The sequence below is a fragment of the Manis pentadactyla genome, chromosome 3 (assembly GCF_030020395.1).
Source record: "Manis pentadactyla isolate mManPen7 chromosome 3, mManPen7.hap1, whole genome shotgun sequence".
NCBI classification, from domain to species: Eukaryota; Metazoa; Chordata; class Mammalia; order Pholidota; family Manidae; genus Manis; species Manis pentadactyla.
In genome coordinates, this window is record NC_080021.1 from 36,535,219 (window position 1) to 36,552,622 (window position 17,404).

At 34.4% G+C, this 17,404-nt stretch overlaps 1 protein-coding gene across 2 annotated transcripts in view; it reads left to right on the forward strand.

Annotated features, from left to right (window-relative positions):
• LRP12 (LDL receptor related protein 12) overlaps nucleotides 1-17,092 on the forward strand; it is a 72,889-nt gene extending 55,797 nt beyond the window's left edge. For both annotated transcript variants that reach the window (XM_036876431.2, XM_036876432.2), the window contains 4 exons: nucleotides 4,367-4,569; nucleotides 5,911-7,015; nucleotides 8,527-8,659; nucleotides 13,210-17,092. In XM_036876431.2, the coding sequence (XP_036732326.2) occupies nucleotides 4,367-4,569; nucleotides 5,911-7,015; nucleotides 8,527-8,659; nucleotides 13,210-14,076 (2,308 nt within the window). In that variant the 3' untranslated portion in view covers nucleotides 14,077-17,092. The remainder of the gene's footprint in view (nucleotides 1-4,366; nucleotides 4,570-5,910; nucleotides 7,016-8,526; nucleotides 8,660-13,209) is intronic.
• Nucleotides 17,093-17,404: the final 312 nt, after the last annotated feature.

Genomic DNA, 17,404 nt, shown 5'->3' on the forward strand with positions numbered 1-17,404 from the left:
GTTTCTGTTACTTATATATGGTTAAGTGTAAATGTTTTTACAAAATAGCATTTTTACCATAGGAATTCCAAGTGTTCTCAAGTGTTGGGTTTCTTTCAACATAAAACTAGAAATTTTGGAGATTTTAATCTTTAACCTAAAAATATCCAACCCCAAAATTAAATTTGTGGCCTACCAGTTCAGTTACATAAAACTTAGAAATTCTTGCCAACATAGAGGACACTACGTGGAATACTGCCATCTGGTTCTGATCATGCATTGGATCCTTGGGATTTCACAAAGTAAGATATGCTAAAAGCAAGCACAGTTCTGAAATACAGAACATAAACAGAGGTGAGCACTACATCTCAAGGAAAATTTCCTAAATTCTGCAATCAGTTAATGGCTTTGGATTTATACAGACTAATAAAATCAGAAAGTGACTTTAGTGACTCTCCTAGTTCCTACTGATGTCATTATCATAATAATTCTAAAGTTTAAAAAGATGATTCACGTATACAAAAAGACAGTCAAGAGTTACCTGTGTTGGTGTATTCTTAATAAATTAGTCAAAAGATATTTAAATCATAATCAAATGCAACTCATTTGGATATGCAAATTACTCAGTATTAGGAATTTTTCAATTAATTTATGATACTAACAAGTCAAAGAAAAAGCATATGATTATCTAGAAGATAGATATTATAAAGCATTTTGGCAAAAAGAAAATCAACATCCATTCCTAAGTCGAAAATAAAATTAAAATCATGATAACAGAGGGAAACTAAAATGATGGACTAGAAACAAAGAATACTTAGAGATCTCCATATAAAACTGATTAAAGATGATGATGTAAAGATATTTTTACTGTCTTTACTACTTTCCCCTGAAACCTACCAACATCAACACAGGCCACCTTTTTCCACAGGAGATAGAGGAATGGATTCTAGTTATCTGCTTAATGACAAGGGCTAAGGTCAGAATATTTGCTTAAGAAAAGAGGCTGAAAAAAAACTTCCACTAACCACTGCCTGAGCTTGTATAGGGCTGAGAGTTTACAGAGGTGGGAAGACACACCCTAACAAATGGGAATTTACCCAGTCCACCCACTGACTCCGTGACAGGATCTACAATACTCTGAACCACCGTGTTAACACTGGTTCTAGAATGAAGACCCAGGAGGTAGTTACAAAACATGTAATGGGAACACAAAGGAAGAGAGGATTAAAAAAAGAGAGAGAACCAGAAAATCTTCCTCAAAATTAGCCTGCAATCCAAATTTCCAGAATGTAAGGAAAAATTTAATGATATAAAAACAGTCAACAGAATCAAGTTGGAACACAAATTTACTGCAGACCTTACACATTTTATTACATTGGGGTTTTTTTCTTAACCTTTTTATGGCATGAACACTTTGGTAGTTTGGTGAAACCTATAGATCCTTTCCTAGAATAATGTTTTTTAATTCATTAAAAAAATACATAGCATTACAAAGGAAACCAATTATATTGGAATAACTTAATCAGAAATTTTTACAAATTTGTAATATAGTAATAACTTATTTATTAAGCTTATTTATATATTAGCAAGTGATGATTCTAACAACTATAAATCAGAGTAGTTTTGAGTATAAATAGCCTAGATACCATTTAAAACTGAAATGTAATGTGAAATTATCTGTGATTTCTGTTGGTGACACATGACAAGTACTGGAAATACTATTATGGTTTGTTGTTTATAAGTGAATGAAATGTCAAATTTCAGTTAGAGATTAATAAAAATAAAGTAAATTTTCCACCAAATTTGAGAATTTGAGGAGGACATAGAAACACTAGCTACTCTTACTCAGACTTCATTTGAATAAAAGTTTTAGTATTTCAATTGCAACATCTAAAGATTACTGAAAAAAATAGAAATAGCAATCTTGAGTATCTGGTAAAGAAAAAGAAGCTAAAAAAAACCCCAAAAACCTATTAATACAGAAAAGCTGGTAAATGAGAACTCTCCCCCAAATAGAAAGGTATTCAATAAAAAACTTATTTAACCTTTAAAAGATAGACTAGCTGATCAGTTTATTGGTTTGTTGATTGGATGATCCTCCTATTAAGGGCTTATAGGAAGATACCTAAAACAAAAACTAACCCAAAGTGTAAAAAAAATGGGATAGAAAAAGTTAAGCTTTGGAAATACTGATCAAGAGAAAGCTAGTATAAGATTAACATTAGATATAATTGGGTTTAAGACACAAAATATTAGTAACAAATGGGTTAATCCACTAGGAATATATAATCATGGCAAACTTTATGTACCTAATAACACAGTCTAAAATATGTATAAAGAAAAATGTGGGGCATTACCAGGCGAATTTACTAATTCACAGTTATAACTATATAGAGATATAGATATACATATCTTCAATCAGAACTTAGTAGATTAAAAACAAAAGGAATTAGTAAAGTTAGAAGATTTGATAAATAGTATTAACAAGCTTGTTAAAAGTAACAGGCTCCAGTAGGAGCATGTATTATATATGTGTGTAATGTTTATACCTATTTCAACAAATAGAAAATTCACATTCTTTTCAAAGACATGTGGAACACTTAGAAAAACTGATTATGTATTAATCACAATGGAATTCTGAATGCATTGCCAAGACTTTGCATCATTCAGATTGTGTTCTCTGACCACAGTGCAATGAAATTAGAAACCCTAAAAAAACTGAAGAAAAAAATAACAACAAAACCAATATGTTTGGGAACATATTCCTGAATAACTCCTGCATTATGCTGGATATCACAGTAGAACTAATAAAATACTTTTTAAATAACCATGATGAAAGTATTACATATTAAAACTATTTGAAAACATTGAAAGAGTACCTAGAGAAAAATTTACAGCTTTCAAGAATTGATAAAAATTAGTAAGATGGGAAACTATAAGCTCACCATTTATAAAGGGTTTAAAACAAGGAAAAGCTACAGGGTAAATCTCAAGTAGAAAAAATAAATAAATTCAGCAAATAATTAAATAGAAAAATATATAATAAAACAGAAAACTGGCTTTCTGGAAAACTGGGGAAAATAGACAAATCTCAAGGCAAGACTGAAGAAAAGAGAGAAAAGGTAAAAATTAAAAAGAGCAAAAGTGTCTATAATTATAAATACAATAAAAGATTTTAAAAGTCATAAGGGAAAATTATGAATGGTTATGCTAATAGTTTTATACAGTTGGTTGAATTTGGACCCTTTTCTGTAAAATGCGTATTACCGAAGTGGACTGAAGAATCAGAAAGCTGACTAAGTAAGTCAGTAGCCATAAAGGATGTCTTCAGTGAACATTCAAAATAAGATTCTACACCCAGATAGTTTTACCAAATCATTTTTGTTCACCTAACTGGCAACAATTGTTTTTTCAAATTGAAAATCTCATTTTTTCAGAGCTGTGAGATATGAGGTACTTCATACACACTCAATGGAATTGTGAGATGGAATAAGGATTTCAGTTTCTTAGCAAATTTAAAGTGGAATTACGTCTTTCAACCTAGCATTTCTACTTCTAGAAAAATTTGTCCTGAAGAAATATTTGCTCATATGTATACAAAGAGATACATGTATAAGAATTCTTTAATGTGTTGTTCATAATAATGAAAAACTGGAAACAATCAAATTATCAGTCTTCATTATGGTAATTCAGAATATTTAAAGAGGAAATATCCTGGTATAGTAATCCTTGGATAAGTAAGCTCATTATCACTTAGTTTAAGGCAGAAGCAAGGACAGAAATATCTTCATTTTTTAGTGAGACGTATTATTGGAAAATGATACCTTCATTTCTCTTTCTTCATAGCAGTCGCTACTTTTGTATTTTTGCACTTTGTAGTCATACCCATAATTTATATATGATAATGTCTGGCTATGAGGTAATTTATGTTAAAAAAAAAAAAGTATTCCCAAACTCAGGGACTTTTCACTGAAAAAGATTTTTTGTTTGTTCATTTTTAATTTCTTTATTCAGATTTGTGTTATTTGCTTCCTTAAAAAATTTAAGCTGTAAACTTTCCATTGAGTAAGGAAATGAGCCAGTCTAATCTAAGAGAAGGCTGTCTTTCCCTGTGTGTGCTTCAGTTAGATTATAGAGTGGTGTTTCTGGCTCAAACAGAACAATTTAGGATATTCTGAATTAGAAGTGCTCTTTCCTAAACACACAAAGAAAGAAGAAAAAGAAAAAAGGTGCCATCTACCACCTGTTTTTTAGCCTTTTAAAAAAATCTGGTATTACTTATGGAATATATGGAGGCTTATAATGAAGTCCTTAGTTACATTATATTATCATGAAGTTTTTTTCTGAAATTAGCCTTCTTAAAGTCTTTCTAACTTTGCATTTGTAGTTTTCAGGATTTTGATATTCAAGGATCCAGAAGATGCAGTTTGGACTGGTTGACAATAGAAACATACAAGAATATTGAAAGTTACAGAGCTTGCGGTTCCACAATTCCACCACCATATATTTCTTCACAAGACCACATCTGGATCAGGTTCCATTCTGATGACAGTATCTCCAGAAAGGGTTTCAGACTGGCATATTTTTCAGGTGTGTTTTAAGTAAGAAGAAAGATATTAAACAGAATTCTGTAGTATTAAGTGCCCAGTCACTTTGGGGCTAGTCTCCTAAACATTGTCCATTTAATTGTGACTGTCTTCAAGGTAGTTGAGACTGAAGAATAGAAGCTAAATATTCAGATGCCCTAAAGCTGGGTCTCAAAGTATAATACTAATAAAATGATGAATTTTATAAACTGAGGTCAATTTTCTTTTTAAATATGTTAAATACATTTATTTTTAAAGTAACTTTTTTCTCCCTCAACTGTTTATCCATATACTGAAAGTTACTTCAGAATTATTTCTCTGTGTATGAATTACCATTGTCTTTATACCTTCAAAGAAAAGACATACTCAGTTTTACCGTCATAGTTTGTAGTATCAGAAGTCTTCTTTTGCTACTCGTAAACTTTGTCCAAAAAGGGTGACTAGATATACAAATTTAAATAACTCAGAGCATTAGGGTTATGTATATTTCTTGCTGAAAATCATTTTACTTCTTCTGTAAGTACATGGTCTCCCTTAGCAAATACCTTTTTTCTCCTTTTTTCTTAACAATCTTTGTCAGATTTATCTAGCTTCTGAAGCACCTATGTACCAATAAATTTTCTCTCACCTGTTTAACAATATGTAAGTTGTTAATGGAGAAGTATGTATTGTTCTAACATTATCAGTTTGGGACTATAGGGATCTGATGTTTGGTTTTCTTTCCCTACCTCATTATTGTTACATCTTTAGGGTGGTACACTAAAATAATTAGAATTCTAAAAGCATTTCCATTTTTTCTTTGTCCTTACCCCTGATATTTTGATGACTAAATTTGTGCCTGTACTCAGACTCAGATAGGATTTTGCAGCTGTGTTAATACAATAGAATTATAAAATGAAAGTATTGTATTATTATGTGAAACATGATCAAATGTATAAAATCTTACAATAATCTAAGCAAAAATTTGGGTCTAAATAAGGGGATAGCAAAATACACTATAATATACATAGTAAATACTGTATATGTGTCAACAAGAACTAGGAAAGAATATAAAGGATTGATTGAAAAGGTGATTATTGTGCATGAAGTTATCTTTATGTCAAAATGTCTCATTTTCATGATGTTTATACAGGAGGTTATTTAAAATTCTTGGGCAGTATATTCTGTTGGCTTATGTATCTTATATTACTTTACTAAGTGATCTTTTCAAACAAGCATCTTTAAACCCCTGTCACTTGGGCTTAATCAATATTTATTATAAAATTATCACTTGCTGTTTTTTATCTTCTCAAAATACGTTTTTCCTCCTTTCCTCTCCGTCTCCCTCCTCCCTATGTCCTCCCAGGGAAATCGGAGCAGCCAAGCTGTGCCTGTGATCAGTTCCGTTGTGGTAATGGGAAGTGTATACCAGAAACCTGGAAGTGTAATAGCATGGATGAGTGTGGGGATGGTTCTGATGAAGAGATCTGTGCCCAAGAAGCCAATCCTCCAACATCTGCTGCTTTTCAACCGTGTGCTTACAACCAGTTCCAGTGTCTGTCTCGGTTTACCAAAGTATACACTTGCCTCCCTGAATCTTTAAAATGTGATGGTAACATTGACTGCCTCGACCTAGGAGATGAGATAGACTGTGATGTGCCAACCTGTGGGCAGTGGTTAAAATATTTCTATGGTACTTTTAATTCTCCCAATTATCCAGACTTCTATCCTCCTGGAAGTAATTGCACCTGGTTAATAGACACTGGTGATCACCGTAAAGTCATTTTACGCTTCACTGATTTCAAACTTGATGGTACTGGTTATGGTGATTATGTCAAAATATATGATGGCTTAGAGGAGAACCCACACAAGCTTCTGCGTGTATTAACTGCTTTTGATTCTCATGCTCCTCTTACAGTTGTTTCCTCTTCTGGACAGATTAGGGTACATTTTTGTGCCGATAAAGTGAACGCTGCAAGGGGATTTAATGCTACTTACCAAGTAGATGGCTTCTGTTTGCCATGGGAAATACCCTGTGGAGGAAACTGGGGGTGCTATACTGAGCAACAGCGTTGCGATGGGTACTGGCATTGTCCAAATGGAAGGGATGAAATCAACTGTACCATGTGTCAAAAGGAAGAATTTCCGTGTTCCCGAAATGGTGTCTGTTATCCCCGTTCTGATCGCTGCAACTATCAGAATCATTGCCCAAATGGCTCAGATGAAAAAAACTGCTTTTTTTGCCAGCCAGGAAATTTTCACTGTAAGAATAATCGTTGTGTGTTTGAAAGCTGGGTGTGTGATTCCCAGGATGACTGCGGTGATGGCAGCGATGAAGAGAATTGCCCAGTAATTGTGCCCACCAGAGTCATAACTGCAGCTGTCATAGGGAGCCTGATCTGTGGCCTGTTACTGGTCATTGCGCTGGGATGTACCTGCAAGCTTTATTCTCTGAGAATGTTTGAACGAAGGTCGGTATCAAGACAAAGCTATAGGGTTGTGCCCTCTACAGTAAAAACATGCACAATTATTTGCAGCAGGTATTTTAGTGTGACTAGCAATATATTTTTGTTTTACATTAATTTATAAATAAATGTCTTTTTATGATTTATAAGATTAGTGTGAAGAGACTTAGACTCAAAAGCCTAAGCCCATTTAAAAGTAAGTAGCTTAGAGTCATGAGGTGAGAAAAGGCAACCCATGTTTACCAGTTCCTGTTTTCAGATTCATTTGTTTTATAGGAATTTTGCAACATGCAACTCTCAGTTGTATTTTTTAACCTGTGTTTCTACAAATATTATTCAACAATTCCAGATATGTGAGGACCTACTGTGTTCAAAGCACTATACAAATAGAAAAATGAATAAGTCATAATCTCACAGGCCCTTTATAGTTAGTAGGAAGGACTTAGTGGGTGGAATAAGATGACAAAAATATAAGTGCTGTAAAAGCTATAAAACAAAGTGACATAAAAGATGGCCTAATCTGTTGGTGGGGGATGTGGAATGGCTTCCATTAAAGAAGTGCCATTTGAAATCTCCTAGGAGATGTAGATAGGGAAAAGGTGTTGTGATTGAGGAACAGCCTGGGAAAGTATACAGAAGTAGGAAGACCCAGCATTGCTTGGATAGTCAGGACATAGTTCAGTTTGTCTGGAGCCTAAAATACATACGAAGGACTAAAAGGTAAGGCTTGGAATACAAGGCTAGTGTCATGTTGTAGAGCTCAGCGAGGGCCATCATTTCAGTTAAATAAGAAATGCTTAAGCACCAGAGGGTGGCCTTGACAGACAGTTGTCTTCTGTGTGGTGCAAGACGGATTGGACCTGGGAGAATCTCATAGCAGAGAGAGGTCGCCTAGGAGGCCTTTATGGAGACAGTGACCATCAGTCTCAGGAGAGTTGGGAATAATAGATTCAAAAAAGAACTTCACTTACCAGACACTTAAGATAATAGATGCACACAGATGCACAGTATCACAGTAATCATGCTGCATCTTTTCTTTGGGTGAGTATAAATGGCCAGAAAACTTTTCACTACATTGCAACATAAAAGCACAATGAAGAAACAGAGGTTTTGGTTCAGGAACAAGCTTAGCTATTTCAAGAAACTTATTGGTGACTCATTTCACTCTTTTCCTTATCTGAAAATAAATGTTAGATTTGATGAATAACTACTAAAGTCCCAAACCCCTTATGTTCTTAGGATATTAAAGATCTAATATCTTTACCTTTCACTGCAATTTCTCATTTATTAAAATTTAGTGATCCAGACTCACAGTGTGAAGCCCCATGAGGATAGACTGTCTGCTTCATCTTTGTGTCCTCAGTGAAGCAGCAGCATAGAAAACCAGTAAATGTTGGTTGACTAAGCTTCAAGATCAAATATATTAAGGTTCAGATTGTTTTAATTGTTGATTTAAAAAATTAATGCTTTTGCTTGCCTTCTTTTAACCCTTTCTATCTTCCTGTTTCCTCTCAAAGATCATTTGAAACGCAGTTGTCAAGGGTGGAAGCAGAATTGTTAAGAAGAGAAGCTCCCCCTTCTTACGGACAATTGATTGCTCAGGGTTTAATTCCACCAGTTGAAGATTTTCCTGTTTGTTCACCTAATCAGGTATATTGCAATTTACGATTACTCTTCAGTACCCCTTAAATGAAATCTATACTTTACTGTGTCAGAATTTTTACAAGCAAGTCAATGATTAAATATATAGAGAATTTGAAATTATAATTTATTTCATTGTATTTTCACAAATCTTACAAAATACAAAAGTATACTTTTAATTCTTCTGATTTGGTTATATGATTCTTAAGCATTTTATTGTTTAGGATAATTTAGTGCATTAAAATTCAAAAGTAAAGTTTGGTGAACTATTTTCTACTTAAACTGAATGTTTAGAAGATGAATGAATATTCAAAGTAATATGCTAGTAACACATAAGTAACATGCTAGATTGACCATTTACAAGTAAAAGTAATTGAGATTAGCTTAACATTTCCACCTGACTAGAGAGAAAACTTCCTCACAGCTGGATTTTATAGTGTTTAAGAATTTATATCATTTTCTTTAAGTAGTAATTCATTATTATTGTTTCTGAATTCTTTAAATTTCTGTTTGTAATTTTTTATAATTACTTTTTCAGTCCTTAAAATTGTACCACGGTCCATAAGAATATAAGGGTATATGCATTTAAAATATATTTAAATTTACATTTAAGATGTAAATTTATCCAGAAACATAAAAATTGTTTCCAATATTAGAATTAAGATAATTGGTAAACATTGTAATGCCAGTTATGCAAAATGAAAGACCCTTTCCTTTTCAGTAAATAAGATTTCTGATTATAGTCTGTTACCTTATTTGAGTCTTTTAGATCTTTGGTGAGAATTTGTAGTTTTAAAAACATTTCTGTGGATGTAATTTGCTAAACAAATTATTCAGAAGTTCCACTGGTGTAGCATTTCCTGCACAAGTAGGAAAAAGATAAATTGTAGTTTCTATATGTTGTTGGTCCTGTCATACATAGTAAAGGTTTCTTTTTAGATAGGAATTCAGATGATAGTTAATTCCATCCACCTACTCACCGTCTACCACCCACCACCCCTGTATCCTGAGGCCACCTTCAAGAGGTCAGCCAACTGTGAAGTAGGAGGGAGAGGGAGCACAGTCCACACAGGACAGCCCTCACTTCTCATACCAATTGCAAGTTCAGGGGATACCCAAACCATCCTCATGTTTGATAGTTCACTAGATGGACTCAGACCCATTGAAAGCTGTCACTCATATGGTTATGATTTATTACAGAGAAAAGACCCAGATTAAATCAGCCAAAGGGAGAAACATAGGACAGGGTTCAGGAGGGTGCCAAACACAGAACTTCCCGTGTCCTCTCCCTGCAAAGTCAGGACAGTGCTACTCTCTCAACACAAATGTATGATGGTTTCCTGCCAATGGGTTTCTGCCCCGGGGCAAGTTCACTATGGATTCCGGGAGACCAAAGAAATGACAGTAGAACATTCTTGGGGTGAAAGGTTATACCCAACTTTATTTCCATGGTGGCAGGTCAATCACTAAAATCCCGTTCACTCAGAGTGAGTGCATGCAGCAAGGTGGTCTCTGCCTTCGGGCCTCTCTGCCCGCACGGCTGTCCTCTGCGCCTCTCGGCCCGCACAACTGTCCTCTGGGCCTCTTGTCCTTGGCGCTGCCACTGCTCCAGCCTCTGCTCTGCTCTCCTGCAGCCTTGCAGCCATGCCAGTCTGTCACCCAGAGCCCTGGGTGGAGCTCTTTATATAGTCAATAACAACATATTGCCCACACATGTGTAGTGAGCTAGCCAACCAGGGCCATGTGAGAATCCTGGCCACAGGAACCTTCATTTTATCCACAGATGGTATGCTGGAATACTGTCAACTAGGGAGGCTCACCCAAGCCTTGGCGTCCAGAGTTTTACTGGGGCTCCATCACCTAGGTATGGTTAGGTGTACATGTGGCCAGTCTCAGTCTCTAGCCCTGCTGGAGACTGACTGATACAGCTGACCCAAAGCTCCCACCCTACACCCAATTGTTGGTGTGGCTCAGAGCCTCCGCCTAAAGCATAGTGTTAACTGTTTGGCCGGCCCAAGGCTCCACGCAATGATAATCCTATCAGAGATGACATTGTAAGGGCCAGAAGCAGAGAGCAAAGATCAGACCGCACTCTGGGTAAGGTTTAATTCTTTACAACATGCTACACCATTCTGTTCTCTAGGGTTATAATTTACTCTTGGGAAGAAATTCTCCTTCAACAAAGTTTTAAGATAAAATAATGTTTTTGAATGGTAACCAGATTTTATTGAATTGATGAGATTAAACTCTTTAAGTTTTAAGCTTTTGGTAACATTATCAAATTTCCATAGCAGTTTTTAAAGAAAAAACTAATCTTCTAAATTACCATCTCATTCAAAGTAGAAATGCTTTCTGAAGGTTTTTTCTGCTTTGTAAATTGAAGAATATAAAATTCCTAGAACATTCATGAGACCACCTCATAGAATCTAATGTTAAATTGACAGTCTTTTAATTAAAACAGACTTTAAAGTAAAGTAATAAGTATCACAGACTGTAATGTTAAGGTAGCATTATTGATCTTGATGTAGCTGCATGAAAAGGAAGCATATCTGGAGAAAATTGTTCATGGCTACATATAATAACATAGTGCTCACACAGAGCCTTAGAACTTGAATGTCTAATAGTAAGGACCAAATCTATGGAGATGTTCCCTAGGGATGTGAACCATTTTTTAATTTTTAATGTATAATCAGGTACTTCTTAATTGGTGAAAAATCTTTCTTGTATAACATATCTATATGTGCTGATATCCACCTTTCTTATTGATGATCTGTGCTTTATTAGGACTAAACTGTGAAATATTCCTATGATAGTAGCCTCTTAGCTTTCTAGGAATTACATTCTTGGGATTATGTTTGAAAGGCCTGTATGGAAATCACAAAGAAATTCAATACCAGTCATGAAGAGAGATGAACATAGGGGCTCTCCTCTAATTTTTTATGCTCTTGTTTTCTGTGAGTGGATAGGCAAGAGCCATTCATTTTGGCAGAAGGAAACTATATCATCATTTGAAAGGGAGTGTATCAACTCACCATTGTTTCCTGGAAAAACTGTATTTTAAACACTAAATGCCAGATGGGTGAAACTATGTGCTCCAAGGTTTAATACTCTTTTATAACCACTAGATGGAGCTTAAAGACTTACATATAGTGTGTGTGTGTGTGTGTGTGTGTGTGTGTGTGTGTGTGTGTGTGTGTGTGTGTGTGTGTGTGTGTGTGTGTCTGTCTGTCTGTCTGTCTCTCTCTCTCGGAAAAAATGTGTGTGTGTGTGTTGTGTGTGTGTCTCTCTCTTTCTCTCTCTGTGTGTGTCTGTGTGAATCTGCACTAATTAAAAATCACCAGATTTCAAAGAATAAGGATATGATAATTTATGCTTAACACTATGCTGAAGAAAATAAAACTTAAAATCTTTAAAGATTGAGAAGGAATCAAATACCATTGTGTGGTGCTATAAGCAAATTAATTTCTTTAGCTTTTTTTGTTTCCTTTGCTGTATTACAAATTAAATTATTTACTTATGATAAATAAATCCTTAGTATCCATTCATTCAAGAAATCCTTGAGAACCAACTGTGAAATACAATCTTCACATGTTTTAGAAAGTTTCAGCCTTGTAAATGAAGTCTAACTTATTCTGTGTTTTAAAAAGAAGAAAAACAGATAAAGGGTGTAGTTTTGACACTGCTGTAGGTCATTGGATGATTATGGTGGAGATTCTTCTTCCTTCCTAGCTAAAGAAGTATCAAATACTTTTATTTTTCAGCTTTGGTACACTTTTAGGGTTGGATTACTATGTGAAGTTTTGAAATAAAATAATTGTTAAAATTGACACTAATTATCACTTGAAGTATCAAGAAAATCTTAAAAATGTAGTACATGCACACCATGGAATATTATTCAGCCATAAAAAAGGAAGGAAATCCTACTGCTTGTGACAACATAGGTGGACCTAGAGGGTATTATGCTAAGTGAAATAATCCAGGCAAAAGACAAATACCATATGATTTCACTTACATATAGAATCTAAAAACAAAATGAACAAAACAGCAGTAGACTCATAGACACTAAGAAATGACTGGTGGTTACCATGGGGGAGGGATTTGGGTGGGAGGTTGCAGTAGGTGAGGGGAAAAAAGAGGCACAAAATCTCAGTCATAATATAAATTAGTCATGGGGATGAAAAGTACAACAGAGTATATAGTCCATAGTTCTGTAACATCTTTCTGTGTTGACACATAGTAACTGCACTAGTTGGGATGAGGATTTAATGTATATAACATGAATCACTTTGTTGTATACTTGAAACTGTATGACATTGTATATTTCATATATCAACTACAATTTAAAAGAAGAAAATCTTAAACAGTGAACAATGGTTCAGATTATAAATTAGATTGTGTAATAGAGTGAACCTGTATAGGTGAGAGAATTTAATTCATCTTTCATAGACCCTAACAATGAGTAATAAAATGTTTAGCCACAATGCATTCTTATTAGAGGGGTGTTTTCTATCTTAACACCTCTTCAGTAGCTATCTTAAGATCTTTTCTTATTTCTCTAGGCTTCTGTTTTGGAAAACCTGAGGCTGGCTGTAAGATCTCAGCTTGGATTTACTTCAATCAGGCTTCCTATGGCAGGCAGATCTAGCAACATTTGGAATCGGATTTTTAATTTTGCAAGATCACGTCATTCAGGGTCACTGGCTTTGGTCTCAGCAGATGGAGATGAGGTTGTCCCTAGTCAGAGTACCAGCAGAGATCCTGAAAGAAGTCACACTCACAGAAGCTTTTTTTCCGTGGAGTCCGATGACACAGACACAGAAAATGAGAGGAGAGATACAGCAGGAGCATCTGGTGGGGTTGCAGCTCCTTTGCCCCAAAAAGTCCCTCCCACAATGGCAGTAGAAGCCACAGTGGGAGCAAGTGGAAGTTCCTCGACTCAGAGTACCCGAGGTGGTCACACAGATCATGGAAGGGATGCGACAAGTGTGGAGCCCCCAAGTGTGAGCCCAGCACGTCACCAGCTCACAAGTGCACTAAGTCGCGTGACTCAGGGGCTGCGTTGGGTACGTTTTACATTAGGGCGGTCAAGCTCTGTAAACCAGAACCAGAGTCCTTTGAGACAGCTTGATAATGGGGTAAGTGGTAGAGAAGAAGATGATGATGTGGAAATGTTAATTCCAGTTTCTGATGGAGCTTCAGACTTTGATGTGAATGACTGCTCCAGACCTCTTCTTGATCTTGCCTCAGATCAAGGACAAGAGTTCAGACAGCCGCACAGCGCAACAAACCCTGGCGTAAGGCCGAGTAACCGAGACGGCCCCTGTGAGCGCTGTGGGATTGTCCACACTGCCCAGATTCCGGACACTTGCTTAGAAGCAACACTGAAAAATGAAACAAGCGATGATGAGGCTTTGTTACTCTGTTAGGTACGAATCACATAAGGGAGGTTGTGTACAAGTTGGAGCAATATTCATTCATTGTTTTGTTACTTTATAATTACACTATATTTAATTTAAAAACAAAACAGATGCAGGGTGATTTCTTATTATTATATGTCAGCCTGCATGGTTAAATTAAACAACTTGTAACTCTACGAACTTTAGAGTTTACTGTTTTCGCAGCTGGAAATGCATTATGTATTCATATTGTTCATCAATGTTCTTCCATTCATTTCTAATTGTTTTTATCCTAGTACTGTAGTTCACAGTAGAAGTGTGGCTGCTGAAACTCATTTGACGGTCCATATATCTTCCCTATGTTACATTTGTCTGTACAAAATCATATCTGCTTTTAATTGACCTGTTTATGTTTTTGTCAGTACATCTTGTAACTTGATATATTAGATGTTAAGGTTGTTAGTATACAAAAAAAAAGCCCCTTATATTCCTCCCATGTTTTTATTTGTGTATAACATTTGTCTACTTATTACTGGATTTCATCATAATATGAGCTTGTCAAAGGGAAAAACCTTTGTCTAAAAATTTTTCTCTTATGTTCAACCTTCAGTGGTATGAAATTTAGAGTTAGATAAATTAATGGCAAAAACAGAACTCTTTTATAGATTTTCTAATGTTGACTTTAATACTCTAATATGCTACCAACCAAATGGTAAAATCCCAAGTCATTTCTTTTTTCATCTCTATTTAGGGACAGAATTAAACAGATGAAGATATTCTACTATGCATTAAATCTTGAACTTTATAAAATATGTACAAAAATTGTACAAGATAAGTTCCAACTGGTAATGTCTTTCCCTGATATAGGGTTATGCTTGTATTGGACCCTAGGGATTTGCACTAAAATCATATCAAGGTCTCAGATGAGTTTAGTGCACAAGCACTATCACTTTCAATACAATTATTTGCTATCACAATGACTATATATTTCCATAGCTTTCTTTTGGGGTTGGGGGCATTTTTATTACAACTTGAAATTGCTTTGCTAGTTTCATATTTATTTGTTGTATTTAAAGACTGCATTATTGTAAGGATGTGTTTTTTTCAATATATATTTTACTAATGGGGGGATCATGCTACATGTTGAAAAGCAAATTAAGAAATCATTCGGATCACCCCCCCTTTTTAAGTAGAGTGAATTGCAAAACCCCACATATTTTTTTAATTGTCAATTCCTATTTATTTATTCTTTAACTGTTTTATTAGCTTAATGATTGAGTATGAAAAATGTATTTGTGTGTGATTATCGCTATTTATTAAATTTTAAATATTTTGCTGAATGTCATTTTAAAGCATGTTTGAGGTCTTGTGTATTTGTCCTGTTATGCTGTCAGGAAGAACTGACAAATGTTTTAATATGTATCAGAATTAAAATGACTTTTTTTGTATTGCCTTGAGGTACTCCTTAAATCAGAGTTGCTCTTGTTTTTTTTGTATTTTGGTACATATACAAATTTAGGCCATAAGATATGTAATCTGTGTAGAAGAAAAATTAAAGGGGAGCTATTATTAACTACTTTGTAGTAAAGTAGTAACTTATACCAGTACTTGAGGGTAAAAATCGCTAAGGACCTGAATATTATTTTGCCTTTGAGAAAACTGCCTCTTAATTGATGTACCTTATAAATTGCAGTAGCTTAATCAATTCTCTTTTTATATTATTTTCAGATAAGTTTCAGACCCCTTTACTGGGCAGAATTTGTGTTAACCAAATTAACCTTGCTTAGGTCCTCCTAATAATATACTGCAGTATATAGGTATTTCGGTTTTGTTTCTGGCATATGTTTTTATTTCTTTTTTAAATTAACGTCTTCCTGGGTGAAACAGCAAAAAGTAAGCTCTGTCCTATCCCTGGCACTCATTTTTTAGTTCCCTTTCAAAGAGACAGATACTAATATCAGATCTTTGTATGCCCCTCCATGAATCTATCCATATGCATAAATGCCAAATATTGTAATGCAAATTATACTATGCATACTTTTTCTGCACCTTTTTTTAAAGGGAAAAAAGTATTAGTTTGACTATTAAAAGTAAAGTTGGGCATTTCTGTTTTTTGTTTTTTCACGTTTAAATCATTTAAGTTGAAGGCTCCACTTTTTTCTCTCAGGTAACTTTATCCTGAAGCTGTTTATTAAATAATCCAACCTTTCCTTACTGTTTGAAATGACCTTTTTATTATATAGTAAATTTCCATGTTACTTGGATATGGTTCTAGATTCTAAGACCTATTCAATTGATCGACATTTCTTTTTTGTACCAGTCCTAAACTATTTCAATAACTGTGATTTTTAAATATTTCAAATGTTTTTACTTTTCCACTTGAACTTAAGAATCGACCACAAAACAAATCCAACTTTTTTTTTAAGTTTTAATTTTATAGATTAATTTGACATAATCATGAAATGGTGCCCATTTGTTCAAGTCTTTCTTTTATTGCTGTTTCCTTCATATATTTCACATTTTGCTCACAGAGATCTTGTACATTTTACAAAAGTTTATTCTTAGGAATTTGATTGTTTTGTTACCATTATTAGGAAGTCCTTTCTGTTTATAACTTAGTTTAATTATAGTATGTATGAAGCCTAACGATCTTTCTATGTTAATTTTCTACTCAGCTACCAGACTCCTGATCCCTGGTTTTTAATATTATTTCCGTTCAGTCTTTTGTGTTTTCCACTGACACAGTTATGTCTTCCAATTTGCATACCTCTTTACATCATTGTCTGGTACATCGAGAATAATGTTAAATATGTTGGCTATAATGAATTGTATTGAGATAGAGACATTTAATCATGTCAAGGAATATGCATTGATCCCTATTAAGAAAATTTTAATCAAGATTGCATATTGATTTTATCACATGCCTTTTCACTATGGAGATGATCATATGATTTTTTCTCCTTTGATCTTTTAATATGAATTTTATTAATATATTTTATAATTTTGAACCATCCTCCATTCTTGAAATAAACTCTACTTGGCCATGTGTGTTATTACTTTAATATATTGCTATATTATGTTTGTTTAGGATATTTGCATCTTTATTGATCAGTGAGATTAGTCTATATAGTTTTTATGTATGGGTGTGCTCTTTAAGAATTCTGTTATTAATTTTGTGCTAGTGAACTTAGAAATTCCCCACCTTTTCCTATGGTCTGGAAGAGTTTAAGTAGCATTGGAATTTTCTGTTCATTGAAATTATCTAGGTCTGGTGGCTGTTTGGCAAGTGACTCTGACAAATTTTTTGGTATCTTCTATGGTAATTTGTCTGTGTAGTTTTTATATCTTAGTTGAGATC